General features: G+C 37.6%; 1 protein-coding gene across 2 annotated transcripts; it reads left to right on the plus strand.

Moving 5' to 3' along the window:
- The first annotated feature begins 542 nt into the window (after positions 1-542).
- On the plus strand, positions 543-20,832 carry LOC121300973. 2 transcript variants are annotated; one of them, XM_041230016.1, is made up of 35 exons: positions 543-583; positions 3,587-3,684; positions 3,925-3,953; positions 4,244-4,265; positions 4,357-4,384; positions 4,628-4,712; positions 5,531-5,677; positions 5,841-6,049; positions 6,525-6,628; positions 6,889-7,007; positions 7,497-7,673; positions 8,075-8,283; positions 8,566-8,666; positions 8,780-8,898; positions 9,197-9,352; positions 9,889-10,091; positions 10,514-10,599; positions 11,265-11,395; positions 11,744-11,890; positions 12,150-12,340; positions 12,683-12,771; positions 13,655-13,785; positions 14,072-14,196; positions 14,610-14,730; positions 15,490-15,699; positions 15,835-16,005; positions 16,392-16,538; positions 17,488-17,537; positions 17,990-18,110; positions 18,888-18,973; positions 19,293-19,419; positions 19,611-19,801; positions 20,001-20,091; positions 20,292-20,400; positions 20,591-20,832. In XM_041230016.1, the coding sequence occupies exons 1-35, from the start codon at positions 558-560 to the stop codon at positions 20,815-20,817; spliced, it is 4,383 nt and encodes a 1,460-aa protein (XP_041085950.1). In that variant the 5' UTR covers positions 543-557; the 3' UTR covers positions 20,818-20,832. The 2 variants fall into 2 exon arrangements, with proteins under 2 accessions (XP_041085950.1, XP_041085951.1); XM_041230017.1 differs by lacking the exon at positions 543-583 and adding an exon at positions 1,078-1,249.
- Positions 20,833-20,961: the final 129 nt, after the last annotated feature.

Here is a 20,961-nt window from a genome sequence, read left to right on the forward strand (position 1 = left end):
TTTCTTTCATAGCTGCTGTTTATGAAGAGTTTAACAAACAGTTTACAAACAAGGTATATAATCATAAATACTTCTGAAAAAAATAAACACATGGGCCTAGCAGTCAACTTTAATTCTCTGTGCGAACTCCTACATCACATCTCAATTTTTCATAATACACTTGCCTGGTTAAAATAAAAGTGCTTGGGGGAAGTAAGTTAACTTTTCCACAGTTGAGGCAATAAGTACATAACGTACCATATATCAAATATGCCATTAAAACACAAGTCGGTTTGTTCAAAGCGAGAAGACAACTAGAAATTTCCCAAAAAGAAGCAGAAATGCTTTAAATAAGTGTACAGTAAATGGGTTGAAAGTGGGCCGACAACAGCAGCTGGAAGTGTACTGTGGTAGCGGAACTGCCAACCTCCTCCACACATGAAAAATAAACAATAGCTGAGCCAGAGAAAGACGTGAATCAGAGACATGGGATTGGAAATGTACAACAGCAGCAAATACAAGGTCCTGAATCTGTACTGTAAACCCGGGACCCAGTCAAGCACCTTTATGTGATTTTCATGATCCAGCCTTTTGTACCAAAGAGGTAAGAGTTGAAACCATGAAACAGAACCCTGTGCAGCTAAAGAAACTGACGTGGAATTCCCCAGAAATCACACATGAGTTGTTCTCATCTTTGGAACAAAACTTCAGTTAGATGGGGTGTACTTCACACTCTTGCACCAGGGCGCTGTGAATCCTAGCACCGGTCTTGAATATGATGTTAATATAAGCTGAAATATAAACTTAAAGGCTAACAAATCCATTTAAAAAAAGATCATATTTTGGGAAGGAAGCCAGCGTGTTGAAATATTGCATTTTCTTACAGTGACACATGCCGTAAACGCAAAAATAAAGGGATTGGGTTTGTTAGAATCAGTTTGCTTGGCTGTATGAAATACTAACAATAGTGTTCGGAGAGGAGAAGGATTATATCTATTTACTTTATTATCAAGTTGTTAAGATGGATTGTTTTGTTATTATTACTTTTTGAAGAAAAAAAGTAAATCGTTGCACTTAAGTAATTTGTTATATCTTTCATAAAAGATCTTCTAATGAAGATTTCTACTTTCAAGGACAGGAATCTTGTTGGGCAACCTTTTCTGGTTGGCCACTTCCTGAATCACCAGTTACACACTCCCCAGATAAACTCCTTATAACAGACGCGGTGTGTTACTTGTGTTCACACTGTAATCCAATCTGGGAAAAACAGGTAAGTGGAATAGTTTCTTGGACCAATAAAGGAACATTTGCAAGTTTTTTGATCCTAATACTAATATTTGGAAGGGTTTTTTTTTTCAAATTGCTTTTTTAACAAATAAATATAACCTTGACAAAATTTAAAATAAGCAGATATATTATAGGTACACAGTCTGTTAATTATCATATATATGCTTACGGTAAGATTCATAAGGATCAAGGTAATATTGGTAATAAGGTAATATTGCTTTTTCATATATAACACAAATAAACTAAACTTTCTGTAGTGCAAATTGTTATAGTACGATATACCGAGAAGGAATTTTGCATTTCCAGCGTTCTGTTTTCATTGGAAAAGTCTATACATTCGTAAAGCAACACAGAGAAGGATAATGACATTTTACTATCCTTCTGTTTATTGTTTGTGCTCTACTTTCTGGCTTTGGTTTGTTTATGAAATAAAGCTACTCACACCAAATACAAATGTCAGTATAATGCAGGAAGAGGAATCGGAATTTAAATGCCTCATTCAAACTTATTAGAATAAGGATAGTCACTGACTGCAGGGGGGAAAAAGTGATGCAGTGATATATATGTGCTGTCCTACATGTTTTTGGATGGACGCAGTGGTGTCTTTCTAATCTGAGCGTTAATAGAATATGTTTGTGGTAATGCAATGGACTTCTTACAGTATTGGGATGCAGTGCAACAGTATCTGAATAAAATATGAATATTACAAATCAATCACACGCTGCAGAGTTGTTTAAGTCAGCCAGGTGAACACTCAGATTGCTTGGCTAAAAGAGTATCATATTTCATATTGTGTTACAAGTTCAATAAGATTTAATTAGCACGCTGTTTCTTTTTTATGGAGTCATACAGTATTTACAGATGATCACATTGATGCCAGTGAAGTTCCATGTATGATCCCTACTGACTGTTTTAGTTCCATTTAAGTAAATTGCATTGCACTGTGTGTGTGTGTGTGTGTGTGTGTGTGTGTGTGTGCACTGGCACTGTGTGTGTGTGTGTGTGTGTGTGTGTGTGTGTGTGTGTGTGTGCGAGTTTAGAGATGGGATAGAAAGCAGTCTCGCCCGTGCCTTCAAGCAGTTCACCCATTAAGAAATGTAAAATTCTAATATAAGACAAAATTCTCTTTTATTACTGTTTTGATAACGGAGACTCTAGTAGATAAAGTGGCTCGTCTTACGCTATCATTTGCATAGGAGTCTCCTAGAATATTATATTCGTTGCAGTAATTCAATGTTATTTCTGTAATATAAAAGCCTACATATACCAATTGAAAGGCTAACAAATCCATTAAAAAAAAAAAAAGATCATATTTTGGGAAGGAAGCCAGCGTGTTGAAATATTGCATTTTCTTACAGTGACACATGCCGTAAACGCAAAAATAAAGGGATTGGGTTTGTTAGAATCAGTTTGCTTGGCTATATGAAATACTAACAATAGTGTTCGGAGAGGAGAAGGATTATATCTAATTACTTTATTATCAAGTTTTTAAGATTGTTTTGTTATTATTACTTTTTGAAAGAAAAAAAAGAAGTGAAAACATTGCACTTAAGCTAATTTGCCATGTCTTCGTGAAATATTGTAGCGATCTCGGTTCCCGCAGGCAGGCGCCTCACACAGGGCGCTGCGATCCACACACACAGGCAGAAGGCAGACACGAAAACCGGGACTTCTCGCATTAAAGCATAGCGCCGATACCTCTGTACAAAAGAGTCTGATAGCCCCGAGGCTGCTGCTGCTCCCATGCACGCTGCAATATCTTCAAATTAAGATTTTTTTTTCCTTAAATTTGTGTTTATAGATTACATAAGTATTGTGGATATCAGACTTTATTTAATCCGTCAAAACTTTAACTCATGAGTTAATAAGGTCCAATACAATGAACATGAACATAGCCAGTGATATTTTAGTTAGTTTACAAAGGAACGTACGACTTGCGCTCTATTGGCTCCCCCTGGTGGCAAGTCAATATGATTGCACTGTTTATAGAGTGCCTCTAGTTGTCGTTAATTGGAACTGGGATCTAATTTACAAAACTCTAACTCTGCGTTGTTTAAAGAATGTTTGTCTGTTGTTAATGAAACTATAGCTTAAACTGTTTTTTTTTTTTTATAATCTTTTATAATCTTTTATAATCCCAATAAAAAATGCACGATATTTTGCAGACCTCTTTTGTCTGTATTTTTATATGTGGTGATTTTACTAAGGGGGTGGGGTCAATAGATCAAACCTGGGGGGAAAACACACCAGCAAGATTGCATGCATAGTTAAAATCTTGAATGGAACGAAGACCCATATTAATTCAATTTTCTATCTACAGAAATGTGCAATTGATACTGGAAGAGTGTAAACACAATTTCACCATGGCTTGCCATTCTCACTCTGTGTGTATCTTAGCGATCGTCACCGTCATCATTGGTGAGTACTTTTTTAAAAGGCGGGTTTACTCGTTACACATTGATACACCATCAATTATATTTATTTGTGCATTAAAAATCCATTACTATTTGCCAGCCACTATCTACAGTCGAGTAATTAGTAAATTCAAATTCAACACCCTTCCTAAGAGGTTTCACAGCGTCACGGTGACACTACAGGGTTCTAGCTAGCATTTCAAATTGCCATCCGTTGGATTCATTTGTATATTTTGTTTTAAAGGTTGCTTCACAAAGTCAGCATCTGCTCAGGTAGGTACACTAGTCAGAGTTGATGGTGGAGTGTAGATGTTTAAAAACGGTATGAATGATACTTGAGCATGTATGAAATTATTATTATAAAGCTATTTTATACTCATGTGTCTTCCTATGCATAACTACGCTAAAATGTGTATTATTATTATTATTATTATTATTATTTATTATTATTATTATTATTATTATTTTAAGTAGTCATATTTTCTCTTTCATTTTTCTTTTTTTCTGATTGTTATTGTTGTTATTTTTATTAAATGTTTTATTATACTGTTTTTCCCTTTTAGTGCAATACCACCCAGGTTAACGGTAAGTGTATGTGAAGTGCATTTGTTTAAAAGTGTACATTATTTAATTAGGAAAAGTTTTAATTATTTTATACCTCCTTTTTTTGTTACAGAAACTACTTTTTGTGCAAATGTTAACAGGTGAGTAACTAGAAGTAAAAAAAAACCACATTGCTAATCCATTCAAACATTAAATACCTGTGTAGTATTATTATCTTTAAAAGAAGCTTAAATGGATTTTTCAAGGAAAAAAAAAGTCTTTCCACAAATCATGCAAGTTCAACTATCCTCTCTGTTTTATTTTGGCATATTCTAGCTATTCTAGAAATAATTTTGTTGAGAAATTAATTCTGCTTTTTTTTTTTTTTTTTTTTTTATATATAGCACTTCAATAAATTCCTTCCTGGCAACTGGAAACCTCTCCAGCAGGCTCTGCAGTTACAGCATTACTGAATATGCCTGCTCTTCAGTAAGTCTTATATTAAAGATATCTATATAGTACCAGTACATTTGTTAAGACAAAGAGTAATTCACACAGCTGATAAGGTTCAGTAAGCCGAGACTAGTGTGCGCCCTGCTGAGCAGTTTAACAGTGGTGCATGGCACTCTTTGGGACTGATGAGAAACTCTTCTTTGAATGTAGAGGCAGAGTGGCATGATGATTAGTGCTGCTGCTGCACAGCACCAGGGTCCTGGGTTCAATTCTGGCCTTGGGGGTCTGCCTGTATGGAGTTTGCATGTTCTCCCCATGCCTGTATGGGTTTTCTCCAGGTACTCTGGTTTCCTCCCACAGTCCACAGATATGCTGTTCAGGTTGATTGGTCACTCTAAATTGCTCTCTGTGTGTGGTGCCCTGTGATGGACTGGCCTCCTGTTCACAGTGAAGTCTTGCCTTGCACCTTGTGTCTGCCTGGTTAGGCTCGTGCTCCTATGAAGGGTTAAGCGGTTAATGGAGATGGATGTATCTATATTGTTCCATCTTTACTGAGGAAACAAACCCTAGAGAGCATTGCCATCACTAGAGCCAAAGCATCTACTCTATTTGGTCATGCCACTCATATTAGTCAATTTGGGGTGTGATTTAGCTCAAAGGTAACTTCTATTAAATCCAAATCAATTGTGTCTAGTTCTATAGGTTACAACACTTGTACTCAAAATAACCTTTTCCTTCCCCAGTGATTCTCTCTTTAATCTGAAAGCATCAATTACACCAGCCTGCATGCATGTTGCACCTCAGTTAGAGGTTGTGCAGCTCTGTTTTAAGACTGTATTTTCTTTTTGTCTTAGGTGGTCAACGTAACTGAAAGGAGACTGGCTGACCTGTTAAACTGCCCAGCTAACAACAGTGTGAACATCACAAAAGAAGCTCTGATGCTATTCCTTACCAAAGTATCTGGAGTACTGAATGGAGCTTTGGATGCCTATGCTAACGAGGTACAGAAACAATGCAATAGAAAAATCACACTTCATTTGTTGTATTTACCTTAAAAATCACATTTTCCCATGTTTCACACACATAACATTCAGTTAAAATTGAGACTGTGCGCTATGCTAATTAAGTCACCATGGAACTAAACAAACCTCTTTTACTTTACAGTCCACTACTCCCAGTCCGTTTAAGGCTCTCATCCTTGATGTTCTGGGAGAGTTAAGAGTTAACAGTTTCAGCCCTGGAAACTTAACCAACGTGGATTTAATCAACCGGTGGTTCCTAGTGAGATTCAAACCGTTCCTGTCGTCTGCATCTGTGAATTTCTTATCATGCTTAAGCACCAAAAACTTCAGCTGTGAGACCTACCAGGCTGTGTATGTAGAGACTCTGTTTGTTCACATTTGTACATATTCATAGCAAATCTGGTGTTGCATGAGGCTTTGAAAAAGCTTGTTCTTTCTGGTGTTTTTTAGTGAGTTAGTCAATTCAATTGTATTTGCCCAGCTTCAGATTCTGTGATAATGCTTAGAAACATGATGCCCTTGTATATTAATTTAATGTGTATTTACTGTATTTGCAGTTCTGTGCATGGATGGAATTTGTTGTTGCTATTTTACTGACATGGTCATCTACAGATAATGTGGATTTAACATTCCGTTTAAGGTCCTTGTCACAACTGCATTTCACAGAAAGGGGGCGCTGTGTGCTATGCTACACTTTTGTTAGAAAAAAGAATTGTAAAAAAAACAGCATTAAAGGGGAATTAATTTCAGTTGTCTTTGTGCAGCCTCACTAAAACAGATTAAAAGATTACATGATATATAACATTCAGTGTTTTCCCTTTTACAGAGTAACTGGGCTCAACAACATATTTTCAGTTACGGACAGCAGAGGGCAGAGATGGGGATACACATTTTTTATAAAGCCCTTCTTATCAAGAAATAACGTATCAGGTATTGACAAGACTTTTAATTGAATACTGTCTGGTGTTTTACGTAATGTGGGTAAAAGGCATGTTTCACACAAATCATCTCATGTTGTATGCAATTTGTTTTCCAAACTGTATTTTGACTCAAGTGAACCCTATTATCCTGCTTCAGTACCTTTAATTGGTTTCACAACAGTCTTAGTTAAAATAGTCCCAGATTAATGGAATTGTGAAACAAGTCACTGAAGATACAAACTCTGTTTACTGTTTATTATCTTCCTTCAGGATCCTCCTGCACTTCCAATATCACCAGCAGCCAAGACTGGCTTCTGAAGAACTACAGACAGTTTGTTGTCTTTGCCGAGTACAGAGATTTGGTTAATTTGAACAGTAACTTCAGTGGGGTAAGTAGCTCTGTTGTAGGTTTTGTTGAAGATAAAAGATTTGAATGCAACATGGATTGATTAATAGTGTGTGTACACAAATGTTGTGTCTTACCTAGCCTTTGAGCGATGTAGGATGCTGAATCCTGGAATTATTATTATTGTGTCTCCCAGAGCTTGTGTTTATTTTAACAATTGTTCTGAATATTGTTTGGTGCCCTTTAGAATAGTATTCCTGGTTCAGGTTTGCTTTGCCAACAGGAAACCAAGCCAGCCGTTGAATTCCTTTAGCAGCCTCTTGGTCACAATGGAAAACAGTATGGCCTCTATTTAGCAACGTGCAGAGGGAAACAGAAATTCTCTGAAAGGATCTTTATGCACATACATCTATACAACAGTTATATCACTTCAATATAATTTTGTTGTATAAAAAATAACTTAAAGGAAATGCCTGACACAGGAACGAAAAATGACTTTGCCCGTAACAGCCTGTCTTTACTCTCCCTTCAGCTGGAAGCACTGGATCTGCTTTCCCCAGTACAGATAGCAGACCTGACTGTGGACCCCAAAGTCGGTGCTCTCAACAATGTGGCCATCATCAATAACATCTTTGATGTACTGCAGAACCGTTTACAGGACAGACAGCTTCTTGACTTCTTCACACGTTTTGCCAATATTACAATGCAGGTAAGTTTTAACAGTTACATGAAAAAAGATGCACAATTGATGTCATTTTCTCAAAAAAAAAATATATATATGATCTCAATATGGTTATTTGAAACAGTTTGCTAAGTGGCTGTCTGTATTTCCTACTTCCCTCGGATGACGTTAATGGTGCTTATTTTTTTATGCTATTGGTACTTCTCGTTTTCTACTTTACTGCTATGATGGAGAATGTAATAATAAGACCATGGCACAGTTAACAAACTAGAAAAGACAAAAACTATTTCTCAAAAACTCAACATTCTCAGCTTAGGGGATTAATTCCTTCCCTCATTTGTTAAGTGTTAGTATTAGGAGTTATGCCTTGTACTTATAACATAAAAACTGACCAGTGTGCTGACTTGTGAACCATATCCTTTGTTCAGAATAACATGACAGCCATCAACAACACTGCTGTGAGAAAGGCCATGCTGGACCGCACCTTTGCCGCTCTGAGTCCTGCATTCCCCACCTTCAGCAGTGCCATGTGGAAAGACTGGTTCCAAGCCAAACTAGTTCTGCTGCTGCCCAGTGTCAATCCTGGCACTCTGAAAGCCATACCAAACAACATCACCTGTGACTCCTACCAAGAAATGTAAGCATCACTGCAGAACTGGTAATGCTTTAGCATGATACCACTGGTGACAGAGTTTGGTACAGAGATCTAAGCATGAACTTCTGTTTGTACATAGCTAGTACCTGGGGTAATGTATTTATCTGTGTCCTTATTGTGACACTCATAATCAAGAGTAACATGATATACTAGAGAAAAAAAAACATTGCACGTTGGATTTGAGGTTTTCTTCATTTCCTACAGCAGAGAAAATGTATGGTGCCAGCTGAAAGTTAATCATGATCATCTTCTTGTTCCTGACAGAATCAAAGGGCTTGACAATGTATTCAGATCTCTCTCTCCTGAACAGTCTCAGGCTGTGTTCAATTTCAGCAAGAACTACTTGATGCAGAAGTCCCCTGCAGGTAATCTACTGGACAGTGAATTGCAATAGTCTCAAAGACCTGCCATGTATCTCCATCTTCAAAAAGAAGTCACTGAGTGTCCAATTTTAATTTATTGTGTCTTCTTCCTGCAGGGTTTTCCTGTGTGAATAATACTGTCAGTAGCAAGGACTGGTTGGTAAAGAATTTAGGAAAATTCAGTGCCAGTGCTTCATACATGGACCTCACACTCCTCAACAGGAATTTCACTGGGGTGAATACAATATACAGCTAACTTTTAGTTGCAATACAAGCTTTGCAGTGGACATGTGCATACATACTGTAGCGATCTCGGTTAACACAGGCAGGTGCTTCACATAGAGTGAGATAACCCATGCACAGGTGGAGGGTGGGCGTGAACCCGCCCCTCCGCCTGAGTGTGGATCACCTCGCTCTGTGTGAAGCACCTGCCTGTGTTAACCAAGAACGCTACAATACAATCTTTGTGCAAGCGTAAGTTTTCTATATGATGTGATGAAAAGCCCCTTACCCAACATCTTCTCCACATTTAGCTGGTGGACCTGGACATCTTAACACTGCTTCAGTTCAGCCAGCTTGCAGCCACTGCAGGAATCCTGAATACCTCAGAAGATGTTGTGAAACTGATGACATTTTTGAACTCTTCTGATTCTGCACAGTTCTTTAACTTGTTCATAGCTGCTCTCCAGGTACAGTACCATGTCCTCAGACCTGTGGATGGGTAGCATTATCACTGTATCAAAAATGCTCTTCATTTACCTATACAGACTAAATCAGTCATGTAAATAAGTCTTAAAGCAATGGTCAAGATTCACAAAGCTTTTTACTAATTTTTTTTTTTATGTACAGCTATGGCCAAAAGGTTAGCATTTTCTATTAGCATTTAACTAATTTTCCTTCATAAACGCAAATCAAACCTGCTGAATAATGTAACGTTAACATATTGAATTACATACACTGTTGTAGTTTTCCATATACTTAATGAAAAACTGACAGAAATCTAACATGAAATACTGCTATTATGGCTTCCGGTAGACTTTTGCGATATCATTGCGTAGTTTCTTTGATTACGTGATGTTAATCTACATTTTCTTCAGAATTTTTTTATTTTTTTTTGTCTGAATCATAAATTTGAGGTAATGCAAAACTTGGCCATAGCTGTGTGAAGGTAAAAAAAAAAAAAAAAGAACAACCAAGAGTTCTTTACAATTTTTTATTTCTGTAGGGACGAGATTTACCAAATGCTGTGAAGACAGCACTGATACAGGGGGCTCTTGATAAAGGTAACCTGTCTGCAGCCGACGACGCAGAGATCCTGAGGTGGCTGGACACCAGGCTCAAGCCTCTGCTGTCAGGACTGACTACAAACCAAGTGCAGCTCATCTTCACCCCTCTGAAGAAAAAGAACTGCAGTACAATCCACGAAGCGTAAGATAATCCTTCACTGCTTTAAAGACAATCCTTTCCAGATGAAAGACTACAAGACTACACTTTCCTTCCAGCAAAAGACAATGGTTGTTTTCACAGACCCTGATAAATACAAATCTGCCGAGTGTTGCACAGACCAGCCCGAATCAAAAGTCTCCTGGTTTTCTGCAAGCCTGTGACAAATTGTTCCACAGACCTGCAAAATTCTTTTAGTTTTATAAAGTGTAAGGTTCTGGTCGCCTAATAAATGTGTTGCAACAGAACCTAAACTATAAATACAGATAGGGCCATGGTTTTACTTTTAAAATAAATTATACTAACGCATCAAATATGAGTACAGGTAGAACCAACCACAAGTATTTTTTTAATTCTATTTAATATCCTTAAGATGCTCATTCATTATTCTGTACTGTCTTTCACAGTGTGGCAATACTGAGCTCCATCAGTAACAAGATTAATACAACTGTGCAGAAAGAAATCTTCAATAATATTCTGACCTCACTTCAAGGTAATTAAAAAGTGCTTACTGCTTCAAGCCTTTCAATGACCATATGCTAAAGAATGATCTGTTTGTTTATAAAATGTTTAATTATCTAGATTTCTGCTTAAAGTTATGCCTCTGAACAATTCAATGTCTTAGACCACATTTATTATCATTATTATTAGTTTATTTAGCAGATGCCTTTATCCATGACGACTTATAAACTAGGGTGTGTGAACTGTGCATCAGCTGCAGAGTCACTTACAACAACGTCTCACCCCAAAGACGGAGCACAAGGAGGTGAAGTGACTTGCTCAGGTTCACACAGGGGACCCCCTGGTTACAAGCCCCTTTCTTTAATCACTGGACCACATAGTGTCCTGTATATATACCTCAAAATGTTAATAAATCTTTAGAAACTCTAAAGATTTCTCCTTTCTTTTTTATAATTTAATGCTTAACCAGTGAAGAATTATAATGCAGCTGAGAAAAGATGTAAACGTTTTTTGCACGCTCCCAGAGAAAAGCCACGAAATTATGTAAACTAAAAAACAAAAAGAAGGCTGGACTGCAAATGTTTTTTCTTTTTTTTAATGAAGATTTTTTTTAATACAGTACATGTAAATGGAAGGACATCATATATTGGTAACCTGGCAGCTCCTAAAGCTTAACCTTGATGTCTTTACCCCCAGATCCAGCTCCACTACGCTGCTACACAAATAACAGCTTTCTGGTGTACATGAACGATACCTTCCTCAACTTTGGAAGTTTCTTTACTCTAACCAACATTCTGTCAGTGATTCCAAAAACACGTGCAACAGAGGTAAAATAAAACTACAGTTTACTTGTCATAGTTTGGAAGAAGTTCTCATGATCATCTTTGTTCTTATAGTTTTTAATATAGCAGTGACACAGATGCACTGTTAATTAATGCAGGGTCTCTAGTTTTTTTTTGCATGTTATAAAGTTATGAAATTTGAAGGGAAGGGAAAGTTGAGCATAAACCAGTTTCAGTGAAATAGATCTCGTCTGTGTTTTCTAGAGCTTCTAGATTCAGTTGACCATTGCACTTTTATTTTATTCTTTTGTCTTTGCTAGAAGATGAGCATTCATCAGGAGCGCACACAAAGGGTCATCGTAACCTTTTAACATCCTTGCATTTTCATTTCAGCTGGTGAACACTATAACTCCCACTCAGCTAAGTCAATTTCTCAGTGTGCCTGAAAGCATTGACAGCCTCACCCTGCTCACTGAAGTTTTGAAAAACTACACACAATTACCTCTGTTCATTGACAATTTTAATGGGAGGATTTCACAGGTAGGATGCAAGAGATTATTTTGTCTCTTCTCAAGCAAAAATTATTGAAAGAAACTTGCGAGCAGTCATAAAGGCTGATATTTTACTTCAATGTATAAGGAAGTTGTCTAGCCTCCTCTATTGACAGTTTTGGTGAGTGAATCAATGTCAATTTCTCAACAGTTCAGATGCTGCAGGAAATCCCCTACTCACTATTCAAACTGGTGCCTCTCACAGTGGTGATCTTGTTAGAAGCTAATGTTTCCTTATTTGTTTACAGGTGAACATCTCTAAGGCCATTAAATCATCCATCCTGAGGGCAGGTTGGCCTACGGTTCTGAGCACTGATAGTGAAGCTGAACTGGATAAATGGTTTAGCACAAGACTGATCCCATACCAGGAAGCTTTCGACAAGAACCTCATTACTTCCAGTGACACTCTGGCTGCCAACTGCTTGCCATTCAGGAAACTGTAAGCGTGTCATGAATGTAAAGTGGATGGTAAAGTAGCCAGTATAAAGGTGGCAGGTGGGAGTGTATAAGAAAGCATCATAGAGATGCAGTAATTGTAATATCTTGTAACTTGATTTGGGCTTTATTTGGGTGTAGGGTAACATTGCTAGAGATTAAATAGCCACGTGCCCAGAGGATTAGTTATGGCATATCCTGAAAAATACAGAGATTTACAGTAAATACCTGACTTGTTTTTATATACAATAGCCATTTGCTCTTTACAAAGAAACTATGCTGGTCATGCTTTGATATGAACTAAGCACCACAGTTGTAATACTGGCATTGTAAATATCATCCACAGGGTTCAGGTTCTTGGAAACAGCAGCAGCTATTATACAGACTTCAACAGGAAGGATGTGTATGGCACAATTAAGTCGTATCTTTCAACAGGTGAGTCAGTTAAGAGCCAAACTATGTGGCACATCCACAGTGGAGTGACATGTACTGTACATACAGTACAGTGTATTGAGCACGGGCACCTCCAACATGTGATTACCTTGCATGAACAAAAGGATTGATGGTCCCTGCTGTGTAATGTATTGAATTTATGAACCATAAACTACACATGTATCCAGAATAAAGACAATTGGCAGCGAGGGGTCCCAAGTGGCTCATCCAGTTAAAGCGTTGCCGTTGGGAGCACAGGAAGAGTCGCTCAGCTTGGGAACTCCAAAGGGGACGTCACATTGGCTTTGACGTTCCCAGGGTGGGGATGCGAAACCAGCAGGGACCATTTCTCCTCATCGCGCAATGGCGAACCCTACTGGTCAGACACTGAGCACATTCAGAGTGGATAAAAGCAGGGCTCATGTCTGTTCTCCCAGATCGGTAGCCCGCCCACCTCTGCTATAGATTGCGAAAAAGCGATTCTGGCTTCATGATTGTGACGGAGGACACTCACACGCTCTCAGAACATCTGTGCTGTGTGGGAACCTGATGCGGTGAGGAGAAAAAGAAAAAAAACATAATTAGACATTCCAAATTGGGGAGAAAATAAATAAAAATAGGAATTGGTCACTCTAAATTAAAAACGAAAAACAAACAGAAAGCTTTGGGAGCAAATTAATCACCACAATACATCAGTGTGAGTTCCCGATAGTGCTGGTCGCTGATTTGCAGGTTATATTTACATTTCTCTCTGTCGTTCAGTCGCACTATAAATGTATGTCTATGCATGGAAACAGACCGACACAAGAAAGACTACAAATGTTTTCCATAGCAAATGTTTAGTGATTGGCGCCTGAAAGATACAGACTCTCTTTTTTCATCACAGGCACAAAGCCAAAGTGTTTTAATACTGCAATCCCAGTTCTGAATTCGACTGCTTGGTTTGTTAATTACATCGGACCATTCATTATCTTCAGCAGCCAAGCCGACATCCTCTCATTTGGTTCGACAGATCAGGTTAGTGGTGTGCTTTTTTTTCACAATTAGAGAAGTTTTTTCTTTTATTATTGTAAGCAATTAAGTCATAGTAAATAGGACGACAAGAGAAAGCCTTGGTCTACATGTAGATGTTGGCATTGATAATATCAGCTATCAGTTTTACTAATATGCTGCATAATAATTCCAAATGCTAAATAAATCTAAAATACTTTGTTTGCTGATTTTTATTCACCTGAGTAGTTCAACCAATCATTTTATATTTTCCTGTCATCTGACATTCTCAACCAAATTCATTCCACCACAGCTTAAGATCTTTGCGAATAACCCTGACAATCTGAAGCTCATGAGCAATGAACTCATCCCTCAGGATGTCCGTGCTGTCTATAGCTCATTGATGTTTGCTCAAAATCCAGCACTCAATATTACAGAGTAAGTCTCATTTAACCTTGCTTTTAAACCCTTTCTATTCTGGACACAGTGCCTGCGGTATCCTAGATCTAGTTAGTTAGCATGTCCTAAGTCTTCTTTTATCAAACTCCAAAGACAGTACGCTGATTGCAAAGTTTGTTAAAAGATTATACCTTTAAGTGTCTTTTTTTTTTTTTTTATAGAAACTGTAACCATAAACTGGGAACCCTATAAAATGATATCTGTTAATTGATTCCAGTTTGAAACCTGAGTATGATTTGTTTTCTTGATGTTGTCTAATGAATTTTACAGATTAAAAAATGCTGATGGATTCAAAATGAATTCAGTTGAAACACCACAGTAATAGCAGCTAACCCAGAGGCACTGATATGAATTTTCTCAATGTTTTAAAATATTTCTGGTTGCTGTTTTAGGCTTCCTGGTGCACTCCTTTGTTTTGCCCCGGACATTGTGTTCTCTTCTGTGAAACAAACTGAGCTGCAAGCTTTGTCAGATAGGTTGCTAAAAACCTGTAACAAGACTATAAATCTTGCGGTAAGATTACCAGCTAGACTGTTTTTAGGTTTACCTTGGCAGTTTCACAGATATTTTAATTACTGATTTGACCATTCTTTAGCTAGCTTTACCAAGCTTTTTCTTTCTCATAAAATGTCTGCTCTAGTGCACTGAGAGTGTGAGGATTAATGCCCACATTGTCAAACAGGGCAACACAGCGATAACGATCCATGACGTGGCACTGAACAGCACTTCTTGCAGTGATTTAGAGGACAAACCCCAGTGCACTAGAGCGGACATTTTGAAAAGAGCTTTGAAACAGACTTTAAAGTTATAAGTTTAAAACGTTGTCAGGATGTTAACAATGAAAAGAAAAATTATACTTTATTTAAACAGTTGTGGCAACTTGTGGGGATGTGTAATGCTGTATTTATCAGAACCCTGCTACTTTTTCTTTAATAACACCAACACTAAAATCATTCAAAAGGGACTCTTTTAAGACAACTAACACCTCTCACAGCACAAGTTAGTGTCTTTAATGTATTTCTTTCAGTTATAACAAATACAAAATTGGCAGGATTAATATCTGCCACTGTTAAAGTCAGTTGAATAGACCCCAGAGTGTGATGCTACAGAATTAAGTCAGATTTTCTATTATGAAATTCCATTCAGAGTACATTTTGGTGTAACAGTCTAAATAAATCTGCCTATGTGAAGTTAAAATAAGATTCATTTGAAATAAACCGATAAAAGAAAATAAACGCTTCCAAATAAATAATTAGCAAGTTTCTCTTTCAGATTATTTCAGATGTGGTTGGAAAAATTCAAAATGCCACTGCAGCTGACATAACAGCCCTAGGAAATCAAACTGGTCTACTTTCACAAGGACAGATTGATCAGATTCAGCCTGGAGTTGTTATGCAAACTTTTAGCATCCTGAGTACAGTCAATTGGAACCAAGGGCAGGCCATTATCCTGGTTAAAAAGGTCTTTGGAAATGGGTACAAGGTAGAATTGTCCTTACAATATTCTTTCATTATTGTGCATTCAATATTAATTAGCTATGCAGAAATACTGCATTAAACAGTTCATATAAACAGTTCATATAAATATTTTAATTTTCATGTATTTATTTTGTCATAGCTTGACAATGTAAGTTCGCTTACATCTCTGGGAACCCTGGTCAAAGGTTTGCCTTCTAACACAATTGAGAGTGTTAGCCCAGCTGTCGCTGTCAGCGCCGCGAAGGATCCATTTTTTGTTCAGAACATCATTAAAGGACCAGAAGTTGTTCAACAGATATTTGTTAACAAGGTATATTTCCACTGAAGATATAATTGTTTTATGCCTTGCCTCTGTTATCATGCTCCCACAGTGGGAACTGTTTAAATGACAATGATATCACATTTAAACAATACTCATTTTGTATTATAATGTAAATAATGTATAACAAGTTATAACATGTGTTATATCATGTTAATGTCCACTTAATCTATGTAGCATGATATGGGACATGTGGTGGATTTCCATCATTAGCGCATTGAGATTCTGTACAAAGCACGTGGGATTTAAGATTAAGGAGAACAATTTGAACACCAACTGTTACATGGTGCATAAAGAATATAGTAATCACATTGCATTGTATTGGTTAAGTGCATTTTAATGATGTTTTTATTTTATTTTACTTTTTTTAATTTCAGATCATTACTTTCAACAGTGATCCCAATGTCACGTTGCAGAACATTCCTGATAGTATGACAGGTCTAATTCCATTGCCTTTATTGACTTTCCCCAGCAATACGTTTAATCTTGATCAAGTCAAAAATAAACAATGGAAAAAGGAACAGGTCAGTTGGATGTGGCACAACTACAGCACTTAAACTATGCAATGCTTGTGCAGGGTTCTTTTGAAAGGCTCCAGGTTTAAAAGATGAGACCTATATATTTAGGCTTCTTGGAGAAATTCGGAGAGCCTAACACACTGCTCATCTCACAGAGGGTTGGGTTAGGTCTTTGAGCCAGCCGCAGCAAAAGGTTATTTTAATGTGATGGATTCTCACCGAGTGTAGTGTGAGCAGAAGCAATATCTTGCATGGACACATCTGGCCTATTCTCCTAAAATGACAGCACGGCGATTGCCCTTCTCCGGTCTGTGCAGCATGCACTGCAGTCTTTACAGTTCTTCAGGTAGCCCCAGACACACCAGTCTGATTTGGCTTGTGTGCAGCCACACCGCCACGGTAACCAAACTCATTCATAGATTTTTGTTTTGTATTCATGCAGACAGATTTTCCAGCATCTGTCTGCTTTTTTCAGATATAATCTGCCTCAGTTTACTGCGGGGTATTTTTAGTTTTTTTTTTTAATTTGGCTACACCATTTGGTTTGACAATTAGCGCTGTTACTTTACAAATAAACTTCTCAATGACCATTCCAAGTTGTGAGCCACACATCACCATGAAGCACACAGAGGTCCTGAGGCCACTACACAATGTGCAAGACATACCAAGTCATCATTATGCAAACCAAAAGCACTACATTTTATTTATTTCCTTTGCAAGTTATCAGAAGGTTGTTAGAATCAATTACATATGTCTTGCTCAACTGAGGAACCCACAATACTGCCTATGGGCCCTGTATGCATGCATCAGTTGACGAATTGGGAGCAAATGACAAACATTTATTTTAAATGCTGTACACTCGAGAGCAGGCAATATATCTGAAAGTCATTCATTTACAAGTTATATCTAATAATGTGATACCACTGACAATCTTTTCTCTGGTTTTCTTTTGCAGGCTTCGTTGTTTTTTGACAAATTAGCATCCAGCACCACCGACTATGCTAGGTATGTTTTGTTTCATTGTTTAAAACATGTTTTAAGTTAAAGTACATATAGCTACACATGCCTTTGAAATACTGTTGTTTGTGAAGTTTCTTTCCTCCTCCTCCTCCACCTCCTTTTCAGCTTAATTTCTCTTTCGAGGCGCGATGGGTCCCACCTGGCACTGCTTCACCTGAGCCGACTCTCTGAGATCTCACCTCACAGGAGGAGGGTTCCTTTCAGGCCAAAAAGCTACATTCTGGCCACAATCTTTTCCTTGAAAAAGACATTCTAATGATTAATAATGCTGTTGCTCGCTTATTGAATGATGTTTGCTTCCAAGTTCGGTTCCTCTTTCTGAGTTTATAGTGACTATATTTTTTTAGTGTTTTGGTGTGAATCATGACTTTGAGCTGTTGACAGTTTTTAGGGCTTGCATGAAGTTTAAACTTTTTTGTTTTGTTTTTTTACACCAGTCTTTCCCCATATATACTGCAAGGATTCAGCTGCAGTGCCGTGCAAAGCATTCCAAACAGCAAAACCGTCAACATTGTCAAAGCCTGTAAGGGTAAAAAGATACCCCTGGTGGAGGACCAGGTGAGTTCATAATACAGAGGACATCTGAAAAAGTTCACCACACAGTAAATCACTTAAAGAAATGGATTGAACATGTGTTTAATATAAAGTGGGAGCCCATTTGGAAATGGACTGTGTTGTGCACTGCCATTATAAATCAGACCCTTGCGGGAAGATAAAGGAAAAAAGCTTTCCGACTGCTCCTGCAGAGGAGCCTGGCTCTGTGCACAGTGGTTAATGTTCATGGCTTGAAAACAGAGATTTCTTTAACTTAGAGTGGTGCCTGACTTCATCTTTTAAAATGAAAATACATGGTTTCTTTAAAAACTGCACATTTGAGATTTATATGATGAATAAACTGACACGTTGTAGATGAACCAGTTTTATATCACCTCGCTTAATGTCATGCACCGTTTATTATCACGATTTATCAAAAACTACTCCCATGCACCATAGGGTTTTTGAGAAATGATCTCTTCGTATCCTCTCACAAACCTGCTGATTGTCACGCTTTGTGCAGCCTGTCCAATGCTGCTGGAGAGGCGTTATTAAGTAAACACAAGAATTAATTTTCAACGCAACCAACAACCAATAATCATCTTGGCTGATAAACCGACATTTTGTGCAGCCAGTCAAATGCTACGTGGGCGGTCTTAAGCGGACAGAGTTCAGCTGCAAAACACCAACATCACTTTTTTTTTTTACTTTAAGTTTGCATTTCAACCACAAAGTGTGAAACTGATGAAGTCAAACAGGTTAGCTGGATTGTTACATGATTCCCTTTTCTGTATTCTCTAGCTGTCCTGCATGGCTTATCAAGTCACTGCAAATGCATCACCACAGGACTTCACCAGCTATCCTGCAGACATGCTACTCTATTACCCGTGAGTCGTTATTTTATTTTTTACATTTAACAGTTGCAGATTATGCATTATAATGTTATTCACCTCTCTCTCTCTCTCTCTCTCTCTCTCTCTCTCTCTCTCTCTCTCTCTCTCTCTATATCCTATATATATATATATATATATATATATATATATATATATATATATATATATGTGTGTGTGTGTATGTATGTCTGTATGTATATGTGTGTGTGTGTGTGTGTGTGAGTGTATGAAATGTGTGTAGATGGATTTTCAGTATGATGAATCAAACTGATCTCAGCAACTGGATGACTAAAAAGTATAAATTTCATTACAGCTACAGTCAGATTCCGTCAGCAAACTGCCAATCATACTTTAGAGCAACTGGTAGTGCAAACTTTTATGTTTTCCCCGAGGCATCAAATAAACCAGCTGCCCTCACAAACTCTGCTAGAAGCTGTCTGGTAAGTAAAATATCTGAGACCAGGTGTGTGTGTGTGCATACACTGTATCTAAGGGTTATTACTAAACAAACCACGTGTGGCTGTGTTGATGCACAACAGTCTCATTATTACTCCCTTTGAACCTGTTATTCATTCTTCGACTGGTAGACCAGGAAGCAGAGCTCTCCTGATGGTCTTCTCATTTCTTCCAGGGTATAACAGGCACCAATCTCAGCAGTGCAGATTTAAATGTGCTGAACAATATGGTCTGCATCCTGAATGGAAGCTACATTGAAAACTCGGACAATCTAATCTTGGAAAAACTCAAGAAGTGTGAACAGCTCACTGCTGGACAAATTGCATCTGTTCAAAAAGTACTTTTCAGTGGCACTACAAAATATGGGTATGTGTACACAGGCAGTTCAACTAGTATTTAAATTAGACTGTAAACACGGGGCGATGTTTGAGCAACCGATGCCAAAATACAAGCCAGAAAAATACAATTCATTATTTGTTAACACAAAAGGATAGGCTGGTATACAAAACAAAACTTCCATTTGCTTTCTTAAAGTCTAATGATCTTTACATTATTTTTTCTTTAGAAACCCTTTAAACTGGACACTGCAGACTCTGAAAGACCTTGAAGAATTGCCTTTGTTCCTAACAAGCGAGTTTTGGTCCAAGTTCAATAAGGTATGCAATCACTACATATCAGATCATATATTAGAAAGCAAATTAATGTCAGTGGTGTAATTAAAGCTGAGAACAGAGGGTCTATCAGAGTTGGTCAGATCTGCTTTATTATTTTCCCGAGTTACAAGAGTGTGGTACATGTTGTACCCAATGCATGACACAACCAACAAAGCCAACCATCTTCATACCTTCCTTAACAGGATGACACAAAAAGCTTCCTCAACGTCTTCCTCCAAAACCAGAAAAAAAGCCTGAAAATGGTACTTTTTACACAACTTGGTCTGGTAAAAAGAGCAAGACGTGCAGCTGGTAAGTAGTATCTTAATGTTAATAGTGTGCCCATGCTGTACACGTTAGCATACACAATGCTGTTTAACAATAGATTGGAATTCTCTCTTTAGTTGTTATGCATGTAGAACATATTTCATTCAAAAGTGGTTTTATAATTTAGTGAACCCAACTTCAGCCCCCTCCTGATTTTGTACTTCTGTTTTCAAAGGGTGTACTGTTGGGGAAATAACAACAGCCAAGATCAACGAAGTTACTTTCCCAATTGATTATGATGAGACGCAGTTCAATTTGTGTTTGGCAAACAGCACTGTGAAAGACAACCTGGCACTCTTGACTGAAAAAACTTTGGTTCAAAATTATCAGACTATCGTTTTTCAAAAATTAAATGAGGTAAAATACTCTGATATTGATCTGAAATTTCCTTGTATCAGTTAGTTGGTTTCAGATGGAAAAGACACTACGATTCGCTGTACTATTTTTCTTATTTTAAAATAGTATATAGTTCTGTGCAAGATACAAGTGTAGGATAATATAAATTATTTTGCCTTAGTCTTAGTCTTTGTCTTGAATGTTTTAGAC

This window comes from Polyodon spathula, chromosome 26, assembly GCF_017654505.1.
Source record: "Polyodon spathula isolate WHYD16114869_AA chromosome 26, ASM1765450v1, whole genome shotgun sequence".
Lineage (NCBI taxonomy): Eukaryota > Metazoa > Chordata > Actinopteri > Acipenseriformes > Polyodontidae > Polyodon > Polyodon spathula.